This window comes from Macrobrachium rosenbergii, chromosome 4 (assembly GCF_040412425.1).
Source record: "Macrobrachium rosenbergii isolate ZJJX-2024 chromosome 4, ASM4041242v1, whole genome shotgun sequence".
Classification (NCBI taxonomy): domain Eukaryota; kingdom Metazoa; phylum Arthropoda; class Malacostraca; order Decapoda; family Palaemonidae; genus Macrobrachium; species Macrobrachium rosenbergii.
The window spans coordinates 35,328,628-35,341,676 of record NC_089744.1 but is presented as its reverse complement, the minus strand read 5'-3'; the positions used below and the strand labels follow the sequence as shown (position 1 = coordinate 35,341,676).

The window sequence follows — 13,049 nt, the reverse complement described above, 5'->3', positions numbered from 1 at the left end:
TAAGATAGAGTCCTTTTTCACAATTAATCAATCAATCCCTGTAAGGATCCTTAGACAAGTCTCACTACGAGGGCCTTACACCCTGTTGTGGTTCCAGTGGCTGGCGACAGTACTTACTAGTAAGGATCACTAAACAGGCAGGAATATTGATAGACTTTATCACCTCATTAAAAAGCTTTTAGTTCATTTGGCTGAACAATTGTTTCTCTGGCTGCACTAACCTACCATCCTCATTCAGTGTGGTAGTCAGCTAACTTTGACCGTAGGTAAGATTCGGTACAAATAATGAAAGTTTTTATGATAAAATTAATTATTTGGATACTTTCCTACTGTTAAAGTGGAAACCCACCCAGCCTTCCCAAACCTTAGTGCATGGTCATGAAGAATTTTGACAAGAATGTAAACATTCCAATGCCACTTGGTTGGAAACATGTGATTACAGAGACAGTCCTAGTGGGTTAGCTAAGCGTTATTTTTATTTTGAATGCCAGTTGCACCTTTAACAGTAGGTAGATATTCAAATAATTAATTTTATAAAAATTTTCATTTTTATACATTTTAGGGGGCCTGCCCTTTAAAAATTTTGGCATCTTTTTGAATTACAGTAATGGCCTTTGCCTAATGCACTGATTAACATAAGAATAGCCTATCATCTCTTGTTGTTTCCTCTCTCTGTCTTTGTGTTAGCATTCATTTTTGACAGTACTTTGAATCCTATTAAAGATATAATATTATTGTTATTAATGTGATGTTAAATATACAAAATAAATTATAGGTACTTGAACTAATGCCTTCATATGTTATGAACAAATAACCACTCATAGGAACATCTGTCTGAGTAGTCTTACCTCCTTCCCACTTTCTCTCCAACATGCAAATAGCCATATGTTACTGGTACTGTAATTGTAAACCTTTACAATGTCAGATATATTAAATTATTGTTTATGCATGATATAAAAAAGAATCCTCCTTACATTGTCACAGTGCATCACAGTTACTTGAACTTGGGTAATAATACTAATGAACATATTCAATCATATAAATGTTTATCATTCTAACTAACCTTAAGAGTCTTTCTTTCATCTTTTTTTTCACGTACAATATACTACCAATACTGTAATGTCAATTCTCTTAAAGATATAGAGTATAAGCAATATTTTTATTCAAGTGAGATGCTATCATTCTACCCTACAAATCACAGTTGGCTACTTGAATTTTCAACTGCACCAAACTAAATGTCTGTTAGCCATACACTAATGATTAGAAATTTGTATGAAGAGAAAAAAATTGTCATGTAATGTCACATAGATAATATTTACTGACTTTTGATGATAGGGAATGTAACATAAGAAACAGTAAAATCATAATGACTTATGCACATATAATGAACAGTTAAAACATGTAATGCTAGTTGATTATTACACAGGTAATACCCTTTACTTTAAATAATAGTCACTGACAACTATAAAGTATAGTACAGTAATTACGAAAAACTTGAGATGACTCCTCCCCCAAGATAGAACCTACTATATTTTATTTGATTGTATTTGATTTTTTATATCATCTGTTTATTGGGAAATAGATGATTCCAAATTCCATTACATGGCTTTTATATCTGTCAAGTGTATCTTTATTATGAGAGACCAAAGTAGTTTGTGTTTATGTGTGAGGGGAAGATTTGTTACTCATCACTAGAAGATTAAACTTGTCTGTACGCTTGACCCTATCCCTGTAGGATGCAACATGAATTTCATAACCTTTTCTAGAAAAAAATTCCATCTAATATGCTAGCAAATACAGTGTATTAGATCTTATTTGATAAATTACAACTGTTTAAAAATTTGGTAAATTGAAATGTTGAAAATGATTGTAAATTTTTTATTTATTTATTTCCCACACTTGATATTTACTATTGGTTGAAAACTTGGAATTCTCTTGAAATGTATTAATGCTAAGTGTTTTGCAAAGTATAGTTATTGTATAACAGTCTACTTATAAGAATACTGAAGGTTTTCATTTTTTCTTTTTTAGGAGATGGCCAAGATTATGCAGCATCCCAGAGTTTATGCATTTCTACATGTTCCTGTCCAGTCAGGGAGTGATGGTGTCCTTGGAGACATGAGAAGAGAATACACTGTTAAAGATTTTCGCCATGTAGTTGATTTCTTACGTGAGAGGTATTGAAAATTTCCTGTCTAAACATATCTAAGTAATGCTTTTCCATCAGCTTTTCCATTTTTAGCTTGGAAATATGTAGGAAGGGGCATTTGATGAATTGGCAAATATGTCCTGGAAACTAGGCCTAAAGTTGTTATTCTTGTAAAGAAAACTGAATGTTCAAGAAAATGGACTTTCAACATTGGAGAAACTTTGACACACTGTGTATGAAATGAATTTTCTAATTTTTTTTTTTTTTTTTGCATTCCTGTCTGACTTTCTGTCTGGCTTAGGTCCTCATGTAACCACTCTCTCTGCTATTTTCTCTATCTAGTCAGCCACTTATATGATAAATTTCTCTTCACTACTTGACATGTCTAAACCATTTTGATTTTCTCCAGCTGGCAGGCACTACATCTTTCCAAGACTTCCTTATTTGTTTTTATCCTCTCAACACACTACCCATGTCTGTCATGTGCAGAATATTGACTTAAAAACTGTAAAATCATCAGCATCCACAGACCAGTGGTGTGAAAGGCTTGAATCAGTATGGTATTCCCACTGAATATAAAAAACTAATTTGAACTGTCCATGAATGACGTTGACGCAAAGTTGACGCTGATGCCTTCTTGTCAAATATATTTATATTATTATTTGAGTGCCATAAGTAAAGATTGTCACCTTCCATCTCCAACCTCACTTTTGACTAATGAAACGTCCCAAAAGTCTAAGGCATGTGCTTTGATAATCAGAATTGTTGATTAATTACTAAAGTTAATACAGAAATAAAATTAGATGAATACATATGGTATGTAAAATGCAATTTTTAAAAATTTATTCCATAGATAAAAGCTGACACAATATACAGTTTCACAACTTAGGTATAGTGGCCAATCATGACAGGCCTATTAGAAAAAATTTTGTCTCAGAATACTTTGAAATGGTGCAAACTTTATTTTTTGTATCAGTGGAATCGCTATGCCAGCTTTCTTTAGTAATGCAAGGCTTAAGAAGTACAGTAATCTCTTAGCTACCTATCACAGGCAGTGCATATCTGTTAGCTACCCATCACAGGTAGTGCAAGCCAAGTTTACAGTGATATGATAACAGTTTGTAAGGGGGCCTTCTCCAAGTGGCAGGGAACTATTGGTACTTACCTGTGAGAATAACTTAAAAAGTAAAATTTTTGCTGTCAAAGCACTCAGCTGACTGGGTCTTTCTTAGTGTTATACATAAATAAAAGATGGTTGTTTATTTTATGAATACAAAAGTTGTGGTTTTTAGCAATTAGTATGAAATTCAGAGTACAAAATTCAGCTGTTTCTATGGAGACTAATTAAAGGTGATAAAAATACTGATCAGAAATTTCAGATATCAGTGACCTCCTCTCCCAAGGAAAGGCTTTGTCTCCATCGGAGAGTTGAAATGAGAGTTCCTGGAATCCACTGCTTTTGGAGTACTGGCCCAATTGTGGATTCTACTTGGAAAGGGATGGAAACACGCTGCCACAGTTTTGCCGGAACGATGTACTGTACAGTAGTCTCCTTCTTCCAGACTCCGTTTGAAACCTAAACTCATATAGATTGCTTAAAAATGAGTTCTTTCGTCATTTAAACTTGCTGCTAGAAGCATGTTGCATATTGCACACATGTCCAGCCACCAACCAAATTCTCCTTTATCCCCTCAGGGGCTGGCTCATGGCAGGTAGTTATGAGCCATTTCCACAGGCGAAAAGCAGACTGAGCAATTCACTGTGGTGCAGGTAATGTATAGGTTCTGCATAATAGTAGCCCAGTAGTGATAAAAGGAACAAGTGTTTGATAAAAACTACCTAGTGTCAGCTACCTATATCACTGTATAGGCAGCAAACAAGCAAACACTTCAAATTAACCCAGGCCTACACGGTCACAAGTACATGTCCATAGCATGATGTAAGGAAACATGATCAATCGGTCATATCCATAAAATAGTAGTCGTGTTTTAAAATATTAAATCACAATTACTACAATAGCCTTACCTTGAAGGATTTACTCACAAATGCTTCTGAAGTCAATTAAGACAAAACTAAATGGATATCCTTACTGTATATTTCTACACATTTCATAACCTTTGATTATCTGGTCTATTCCCAAGTACCAGATAAAGGTTATGTAGCCTAAAGGCTACATTAGTTGGTACGTAAATAAAATCAATAATTGGAGTTATTGTACCAAAAATAACAGTATGTATCACTAAGATTTTAAAATATTTGGCAAAGCTCACCATTCCATAAAAGTAGTACTACGTTTATATTGCCTTAGGAAAAAGACAACATCACAACAATTTTCTCAACACCTGTGACGTCACTACCAGAGGAGTAATACTGTACCAGTTGGAAGTAGATCCGCAGGAATGTATTTTCTTTAATTCTTGAAAAAAACCCGATATTAAGGATAGCTGGAGATAATTGTTGATATGACAAAAACCATTTAGTTTGATTATGTGATTATAAAACATTACAAAGGAAATACTGGCCTTTAGTAAACACCAAGGCTTGTAAGGTCAAGCACGATTGGAAGCTATGCTCACATCTATGTTTCGTAAACAAGAAGTTAGGTTAACCCGACTTACCCTTTTGGTAACCTCTAATTATCTCTCAGTGTTAAAAAGCACATTGCATAATAGGTTTCAAAAACAAAGCTGTCTAATGTTATTGCCTTAATGCTAATTATCACATTGTCAAACAAGAAAAAACAGCACAGCAATTACAGCATAGCCAAGCGATCTACTCCTAACTTCTCAGCTTGCAAGAGACCTATGGGCTCCTGTTTAAACAAATAAAAGCCCACCCATTAAAATTTTAAGGGACTACAACTTTTCACTTGGTCTTAAAACTAAGTACTTTGCTTGATTGGTGTAATGATGCTGGAAAAATGCATAGTCAAACATGATTTCCAGAACACAACCTGGGGATTAGTGAACTCTTGGACAGACCAGAGTGTAATGAGGAAGATGACTAACGTATGCTGTTGTTACATCTGTGCAAGTGGGACTTAGAGAGAGCCGAGGCAGCCGTTGTGGGACAGGAGATACAGCCCTCCTGCGAGTCCTTTTATTGTATCACTGTGCCAACAAGTACTATTCAAGCTGAGACCAACTATAAAAGAATTCCTTGTAATTGGTTATTCTGTCTTAGGGAGCCCTGTGACAGTATAAGTTAGTCATCTTCCTCATTACACTCTGGTCTGTCCAAAAGTTCACTAATCCCCAGGGTGTGCTCCGGAAATAGTGTTTGACCATGCACTTTTCGGGCATCATTACACCAATCAAGCAAAGTTTTAAGACCAAGTGAAAAGTTGTAGTCCCTTAAAATTTTAATGGGTGGGTTCTTATTTTTTTTAACTGGGAGCCCATAGGGCTCTTGCAAGTTGAGAAGTTAGGAGTAGATCGCTTGACTATTCCGTAATTGTTGTGCTGTGTTTTCTTGTTTGACAAAGTGATAATTAGCATTAAGGCAATAACATTAGACAGCTTTGTTTTTGAAACCTATTATTCAATGTCCTTTGAGACCAAACAGAGGCTACACTATCAAAATTACAGATCAGTGTTCTTATTAATGATTTTGCCATATTTCTTTTTCCAGAGTTCCTGGAATTACTATTGCTACAGACATCATTTGTGGCTTCCCCACAGAAACTGAGGAAGACTTCAAACAGACAATTGACCTGTGTAGCATGTATAAATTTCCATCTCTTTTCATAAATCAGTTCTATCCCCGTCCTGGAACACCAGCAGCAAAAATGAAGAGGATACCCACCAAAGAGGTAAGATTGGTTGTTATCTAAGTTTTGAAGAGGGGTAAGGATGATAATCTGTTTTGAGGACAGGAAAATGGATATGTTACTGGATAAAATATAATGGATGTGCAAGGTAGAGAAAATACACTATTCTGTTGGAGAATGATATTAAAAATTATCCAGTTTAATAACAAAATTTGTTTGTCTTTTTTTTTGCTAACTGCGTGAGGAGTGACAGGATTGGTTGTTAAAAAATTTCCATACAATTTAATTTGAATTGTATTTAATATGCTCTTGCATTTTTTCAGGTAAAAAACCGATCAAGACAGCTTACTGACGTTTTTCAGTCTTACCGGCCATACGATCACAAACTAGGAGAGAAGCAAGTTGTGCTTGTAACTGAAGAGGCTCATGACAAAGAACACTTGGTTGGGCACAATAAATACTATGAACAAGTAAGTACTGTGAATGACATTCTGATTTATTTTATTACATTAAAAAAGGCTTTCTTTAAATAACATGATAGTATTTTTTTTACTTTTAATTAAGGTATTTGAAAAAGAATGGTAAATATATATTCTGTCCCCATTTTAATACAGTTTGCTTGATTTTGTTCAAATATACCTGAAATGTTGGCTGTTTTCTCTCATCCATCATCATGCTTCTCATGTTTCTGTGACACAGATTGCCCTGCCTTGATGTTATCTAATGCCATGCAACATATAGTTTAAAACAGAGATTGGAGAAATGAAATAAAGTTTTAATACAGTTGCTAAAAGACAGTGATGTTATTTTTATGTTCTACGTCTGGAATGATACGTGCAGTATAACCATTATGTTGATGGAGAATAATATAGTTTTTATTGAGCCTATTTTTACTTCCTCTGTAGGTTTTGTTGTGTGAGCTTTTTTTTTTTAAGATTTTTATGTTTATTGCTAAGGTACACAGTGTGGCATTCCCACTTCGGTTTTGATAATTGTATTTTTTTCTGTAAGTTTTTTGTTTAATAATAAATAAAAATTGCAGCCTCTTGGCACCACTTTTTTTGTAAAATATTGTACAGTAAATGAATTCATATTTAAAATAAAGTGTTGTTATTATTATTATTATTATTATTATTATTATTATTATTATTATTGAATGTGATTGCTGCATCAGCTGCATTAATCTTGTAAAGAATTTTCTCTATATTTCTGATTACTGCTGTCTCTCTGGTACTACGTGGAGAGTAACGTGCCAGTGTGATTCATCTTCCAAAGGGAGAAGTCAGTATATGGGAATTTCATCATTAATTATGTATTTACAAAGTAAGTCAAATAAGGAGGGCATGACTGTAGGGTTACATCTTATATAGTATAGACAAATTTGGGTATTAGTGAAATCAATGATATGGCCAACATATCATTTGGCTTCAACCGAATATGATCATGGCAGTGGTTTGGAGTAGAATGATGGCACTGTCGGGTCTAAACATTTTATAGTAGATGGGTCAGCAGGGGGCAAACATGCTGCCCCGTGCTGACCCATTGACCATAAAATGTGTAGATCCCACAGTGCCATCATTCTACTCCAAACCACATTAATCAGAAATACAGAGAAAACTCCCTACAAGATTAATGCAGCAATCACATTCAACAGTATTATTATTATTATTATTATTATTATTGGGTTTTTGTGTAATTTAATTTTGGTACCTGAGTTAGAATTTATATTATACCTCAGTAACTTTTGCATAATCTTATTAGCTTTTATGTTTTGTTTGATTTATTTTACAATTACTGCACATCATTTAAACTTGAGTTAGAGATCCATTTGACTGATATTCAACTAGAGTAACATTTGCCATTCTTGTCTATAGAGATAACCTGTGAGTACTAACTCTTCTTGCCTTTAAAGCTTTCCTTTAAAAACAGATGTGTTATTATTACAGTATCATGTTATAAAGTAGTTTATGAAAAGAAAATTAGTTTTTTAATACAAACGCTACGTAATACACTGACACCTCAACTTAGTGGATTTTGTTATTGTGCCCGGTAAAAATAAAAAAGTTGTACTTAGAAGCTTTTGATTTTGCAAGTGAAGTATTTGTAATTATCTTTTCTCGTTTGTTAAAAGTTCTAACTACTGTAGTGTGTAGAGTATAGTTACATACTGTAATCACACTACTCCAAATTGTTGTTAATAAAATCTACAAAAACAGGTTGTATATGAATTGTTAAGTGTTTTTTTTTTTCAACTGAGAATGCACTCTGAAATTCTAACAGTATCCATTTGCACAATTCATATAAAACAATGATAATATTTTATACAGTTTTTGTATATAACATGTATTATTATCATCTTACCATATAAAATGTAAACATTATGATTTGAGCCATCTACATTCTGGTAACGTTTACTTTCTCAAAATCATTAGCCGACTCGGTTTTACCAACATCATTACTGTTTGTTGCTAAATGAAGTTAATTCGAATACATTTTTTGCAAATAAATAAAACTTGGTTTAAGAATACAGCTCATCTTTTTCTATAAAAAGCAAGTCTTAAATTAAGTAAAACTGTGATTGTGTCAGTTTCTGACGTTACTTTTGCCTGTCCAAAACGTTTTGCAGTCTGCACTTTATTCTTTCCGTCAGCCACAGTTACAAGTTGCAGACTTTAGCAGTACACTTTCGTGAGAGACATTTTCCTTCGTTGTATGAAGGATGAATAAAAATTAATTTTACTTATAAAGTCACCATTCAGAATGAGCAAGTTTTTAACAAATTGACAACTGTAATGCAACTTGAAATAAACATTCGTTAGCTACGGTAACACATCGGCAAACAGCTATTTTTCGATCAGTTATGCCAATATTTTTTGCTGTCTATGCCTGTGTTTTGCTGAGCGATGGTCATTGAAATAGTTATTGGGTGTTAAAAGAAATAGTAATGAATTAGATAAGCCAATGAGTTTGGTAAGCCTGGTTGAATGTATGACGATTCGCACTTAGGTGCATATATACATATGCATCACATTATGAAAGACTACCACATAACGCACTCATGCCACCAACCTTGTTCAATTTTTAAACCGGATCCAGCTTGCGCTTTGAGATTTTCCCGTATGTAAAGACAGCAAGTTTGTAAGTTATGAAAAATACAAATTGATTAAAAATTTGTCATTTTAGACTATATGATCAGCTATTAATGATTTTATATGGAATTGCTGTTTACTTGAGTTAGTTAGTTATAAATGATTTGTTTAACCAGACCTCTGAACTCTTTTAGGGTTCTTCTCGGGCTGGGAAAAGAAGGGGGGAAAGAGTACATAAAAAATTAAGTAGTTAAATAAATAAATAAATAATAAAAAAGGGGGAGGAATTAGGAAAAAAAATCAAGAGGGAAAGAGAGAAGAAAAAAAAATTAGGGAAAAAAGGGGGAAGATTATATTTTACTTATCAATTTAATTTTGTTTAAGAAGAGAATGATATTATTAATTGAAAAGTTATTACCTTCTGCTTGAATATCCTTTATTGATTTATTTTGTAAAGTCTTTCTTTCATGATGCCATCTGGGACAGTCAATCAAGATGTTTGATTGTTATTGGAATGTTACATCTTTCACAAGTTATTGGGTTTGTGTGCGGAGTTGACATCAGGTGACCATGTGTGAGTCTGGAGTGTCCTATTCTGAGTCTTGTTAAAATAACCTCATTAATTCTTTGCTTTTGGGTAGAAGAATGCCACTTTTTAACTTCGTTCTTAATTTGTTTTAGTTTGTTTTGAGGGGGTATATTTGTCCAATCTAAGTAAGTTGCTCTAGGGCACAGTATTGTGTTGGTTATTTACTAATCTTTGTCTCTTGGTGGATTCATTCTTACCGGGAGGGGCAGACCCCCCAACTGTCCATTAAGTTGAGGTGTCACTGTACTGTATCTTGAGCAGTTCCGAGACATTTCTATACCAGAACAAGAAAATTGGTGTGAAGTACTTATTTGAATAATTCTTGCACATTGTAATCCAGATGCAATTGAGCTATGTGGCAATCTTGTAAAAGTGATCAGTATTTACTAAAACTGGTTTTTTTGAAAAATATTTTCTTCATTCAAAAACTCACTACATAAACACAGCCTGAATAAGCACCTTAAGCAGGAGGCACATTGAGACGCTGATGCTCTGACAAGGTGACAAGAAGACTTAGAGACAAGGGAGCTTCCAGGCAAGGATACATACAAGCAATCCAGTGTTCCAAGAGAAAACAGGGTCAAGATCTGGACTGGAATCCTGTTTAAAATTGCAGGCAATGCTAGGAGAATAATGTGCACTGATGGCTCAAGGGGGTACAAGATGTCCAAATCTGTGTATTTTACAGGTTGCCATAATGTGACATTAAAGGAGAATATGAAGAGAACTCTAAAAGCAGAACTTCCTTGTGAAAAAAGAAAAATGATTCCAAGGAAGAGTGAAGGCCTGCCTTGCTGCTCATGGTAGAAAAAATTACAAATGAGATTGGCTTAAAGGTTGGAGTAAACTTCATTATTCCAAAAGCAAGAAGGATATCATCTGAGGTGATGGCATGCGTTCAGAGACCTACCCAAGTCAAAGAGAGAAAAGTTTAATTTCCCAAGATACCTGGCTGGTAAGAACATCAAAGAAATTAAGCATAACGCTAACTTAGGCTGAGAACCAGTCAAAAGGAAATACCAGATGTGAAGGAGACCCCACCTTCCCGTATATTGAGTCCAAGAAGGATAACTGAAGGTAGCATGTGCATCCTTTTAGTTTCCAGGAAAATATAAGTTGAAGCTCTTCCCTAAAATAGGAGGAATATTTGAACCAGAATCTGAGAATAATGAAAGTGACTACAGAATTATTGAACACCGTAGTTTTCTATTACAACAGTGTTATCGTTGAACAAACTAGGCAAGTGTAAAGTGGATTTTGCAAGACTGATATCAGAAAGGGACTATTTTCTTGCATTTCTTGACAAGAAAATCGAAGCATAAAATCAGTAAACTACAAGGTTTACCTGGTGATTGCTGCAGGAAAGTTATCAGGGAAGAACCCTGAGAGGATTAGGAGACACTCCATGCAAGTTGAAGATGATTAACTGGTGCAATTTATTAATAGATTATTATTCTTTTGCATGCCCCAACAAGAAAATTTTACCCCAAAGCACAGATTAAATGAAGTGTCTGTGACCTGGAAGGCAAAGATATTGTCTGTCCAGAAAAGTCTTAGATCTGAGATGGCTGTGTCCCTCTTTGATAAACAGATTATTTGATAAGGGTGACTCTTAAGAAACCAGTATACATGAAAATCCTATGTAGGGGGCTAATGTTTTCCAAAATAAAATAGTTACACCCCTCTTACTGTCCAAGTCTGTGGTACAGAAATCTGCATGCAAGCACCCAGTCACTAGCGAGATAGCAACTGAAATAAGTAGAGTAAGAGCATCTGTTGATGAGGAACAGCTGTACACTTGGCCAGATCCAAAGCAGATGTTCAGTTCTGTTGGGTGGGGAAACTGTAACCACAGTTATTGAAGGTTTATATCTGTATCAACAGACTACTGTATTAACCCTTAAACGCGAGTCCCAATTTACAAAAACGTCTCCCATATGCCGGCGGCGTTCGGGAGTTAGCGCCGAAGCGGAAAAAAGTTTTTTTAAAAATCACAGCACGCTTAGTTTTTTTTTAAGATTAAGAGTTCATTTAGGCTCCTTTTTTGTCATTGCCTGAAGTTTAGTATGCAACCATCAGAAATGAAAAAATATCATTATCATATATAAATATTGAAATATATGACAGCGCAAAAAAAAATTTTCATATATAATTTTATACAAATCGCGCTGTGAGCAAAACGGTTAAAGCTAACGGGTTATTTTTTTTTTTCTTTGTATTGTACACTAAATTGCGATGATTTTGGTATATAACAAATTGTAAAACGATCAAAGCAACACAGAGAAAATATTATCACAAAATGATGCATGAATTAAGTAACGCAAGGGACGTAAAAAAATGTTTTTTTAAAAAATTCACCATAAATCGAAATATTGTGCTAGAGACTTCCCGTTTGTTGAAAAATGAAGCTAATTGATTGAATATTACTAGACTGTAAGTGTTTTAGCTTACAATTGCAGTTTTCTACCATTTCGGTCGAGTTAAAGTTGACCGAAAGTCGAATTTTTTCTATTTATCGTAATTTATATGAAAATATTTCAAAACTGATAAAAGCTACAACCATGAGTTATTTTCTGTTGTATTGTACATGAAATTGCACACATTTTCATATATAAAAGTTTATGTAACGACTAATATAAAACGGTGCAAACAGTACGACAACGTGACGAAAGAATTTCTGAGATGTTCAGCCGAGTTACCGTACGGACGTAAGGAAAATGCTTTTTTCAAAAATTCACCATAAATCGAAATATTGTGCCAGAGACTTCCAATTTATTGCAAAATGAAGGTAAATGATTGAATATTACTAGAATGTAAGAGTTTTAGCTTACAATTGCGTTTTTCGACCATTTTGGTCGAGTTAAAGTTGACCGAAGGTTGAAATTTTGGCAGTTATCGTGATTTATGTGAAAATATTTCAAAACTGATAAAAGCTACAACCATGAGCTATTTTCTGTTGTATTCTACATGAAATTGTGCACATTTTCATATATAAAAGTTTATGTAATGACTAATGTAAAACGATGCAAACATTACGACAACGTGATTTAAAGAATTTCTGAGATGTTCGGCCGAGTTACAAGGCGTGCAGACATAAAGAAAAAGTTTTTTTTTTTTTTCAGAAATTCACCATAAATCGAAATATTGTGCTAGAGACTTCCAGTTTGTTGCAAAATGAAGGTACATGATTGAATATTACTAGAATGTAAGAGTTTTAGCTTATAATTGCGTTTTTTTACCATTTTGGTCGAGTTAAAGTCGACCGAAGGTTGAAATTTTGGCAGTTATTGTGATTTATATGAAAATATTTCAAAACTGATAAAAGCTACAACCATGAGTTATTTTCTGTTGTATTCTACATGAAATTGCGCACATTTCCATATATAAAACTTTATGTAACGACTAATATAAAACGGTGCAAACATTACGACAACGTGACGAAAGAATTTCTGA

General features: G+C 34.0%; 1 protein-coding gene across 2 annotated transcripts in view; it reads left to right on the top strand.

The window, feature by feature from the left end:
• The window catches only part of LOC136832678 (threonylcarbamoyladenosine tRNA methylthiotransferase), a 49,339-nt gene that overhangs the window by 33,424 nt on the left and 2,866 nt on the right, over positions 1 to 13,049 (top strand). For both annotated transcript variants that reach the window (XM_067094044.1, XM_067094055.1), the window contains exons 9-11: positions 2,032 to 2,177; positions 5,780 to 5,960; positions 6,242 to 6,388. In XM_067094044.1, coding sequence (XP_066950145.1) covers positions 2,032 to 2,177; positions 5,780 to 5,960; positions 6,242 to 6,388 — 474 coding nt within the window. The remainder of the gene's footprint in view (positions 1 to 2,031; positions 2,178 to 5,779; positions 5,961 to 6,241; positions 6,389 to 13,049) is intronic.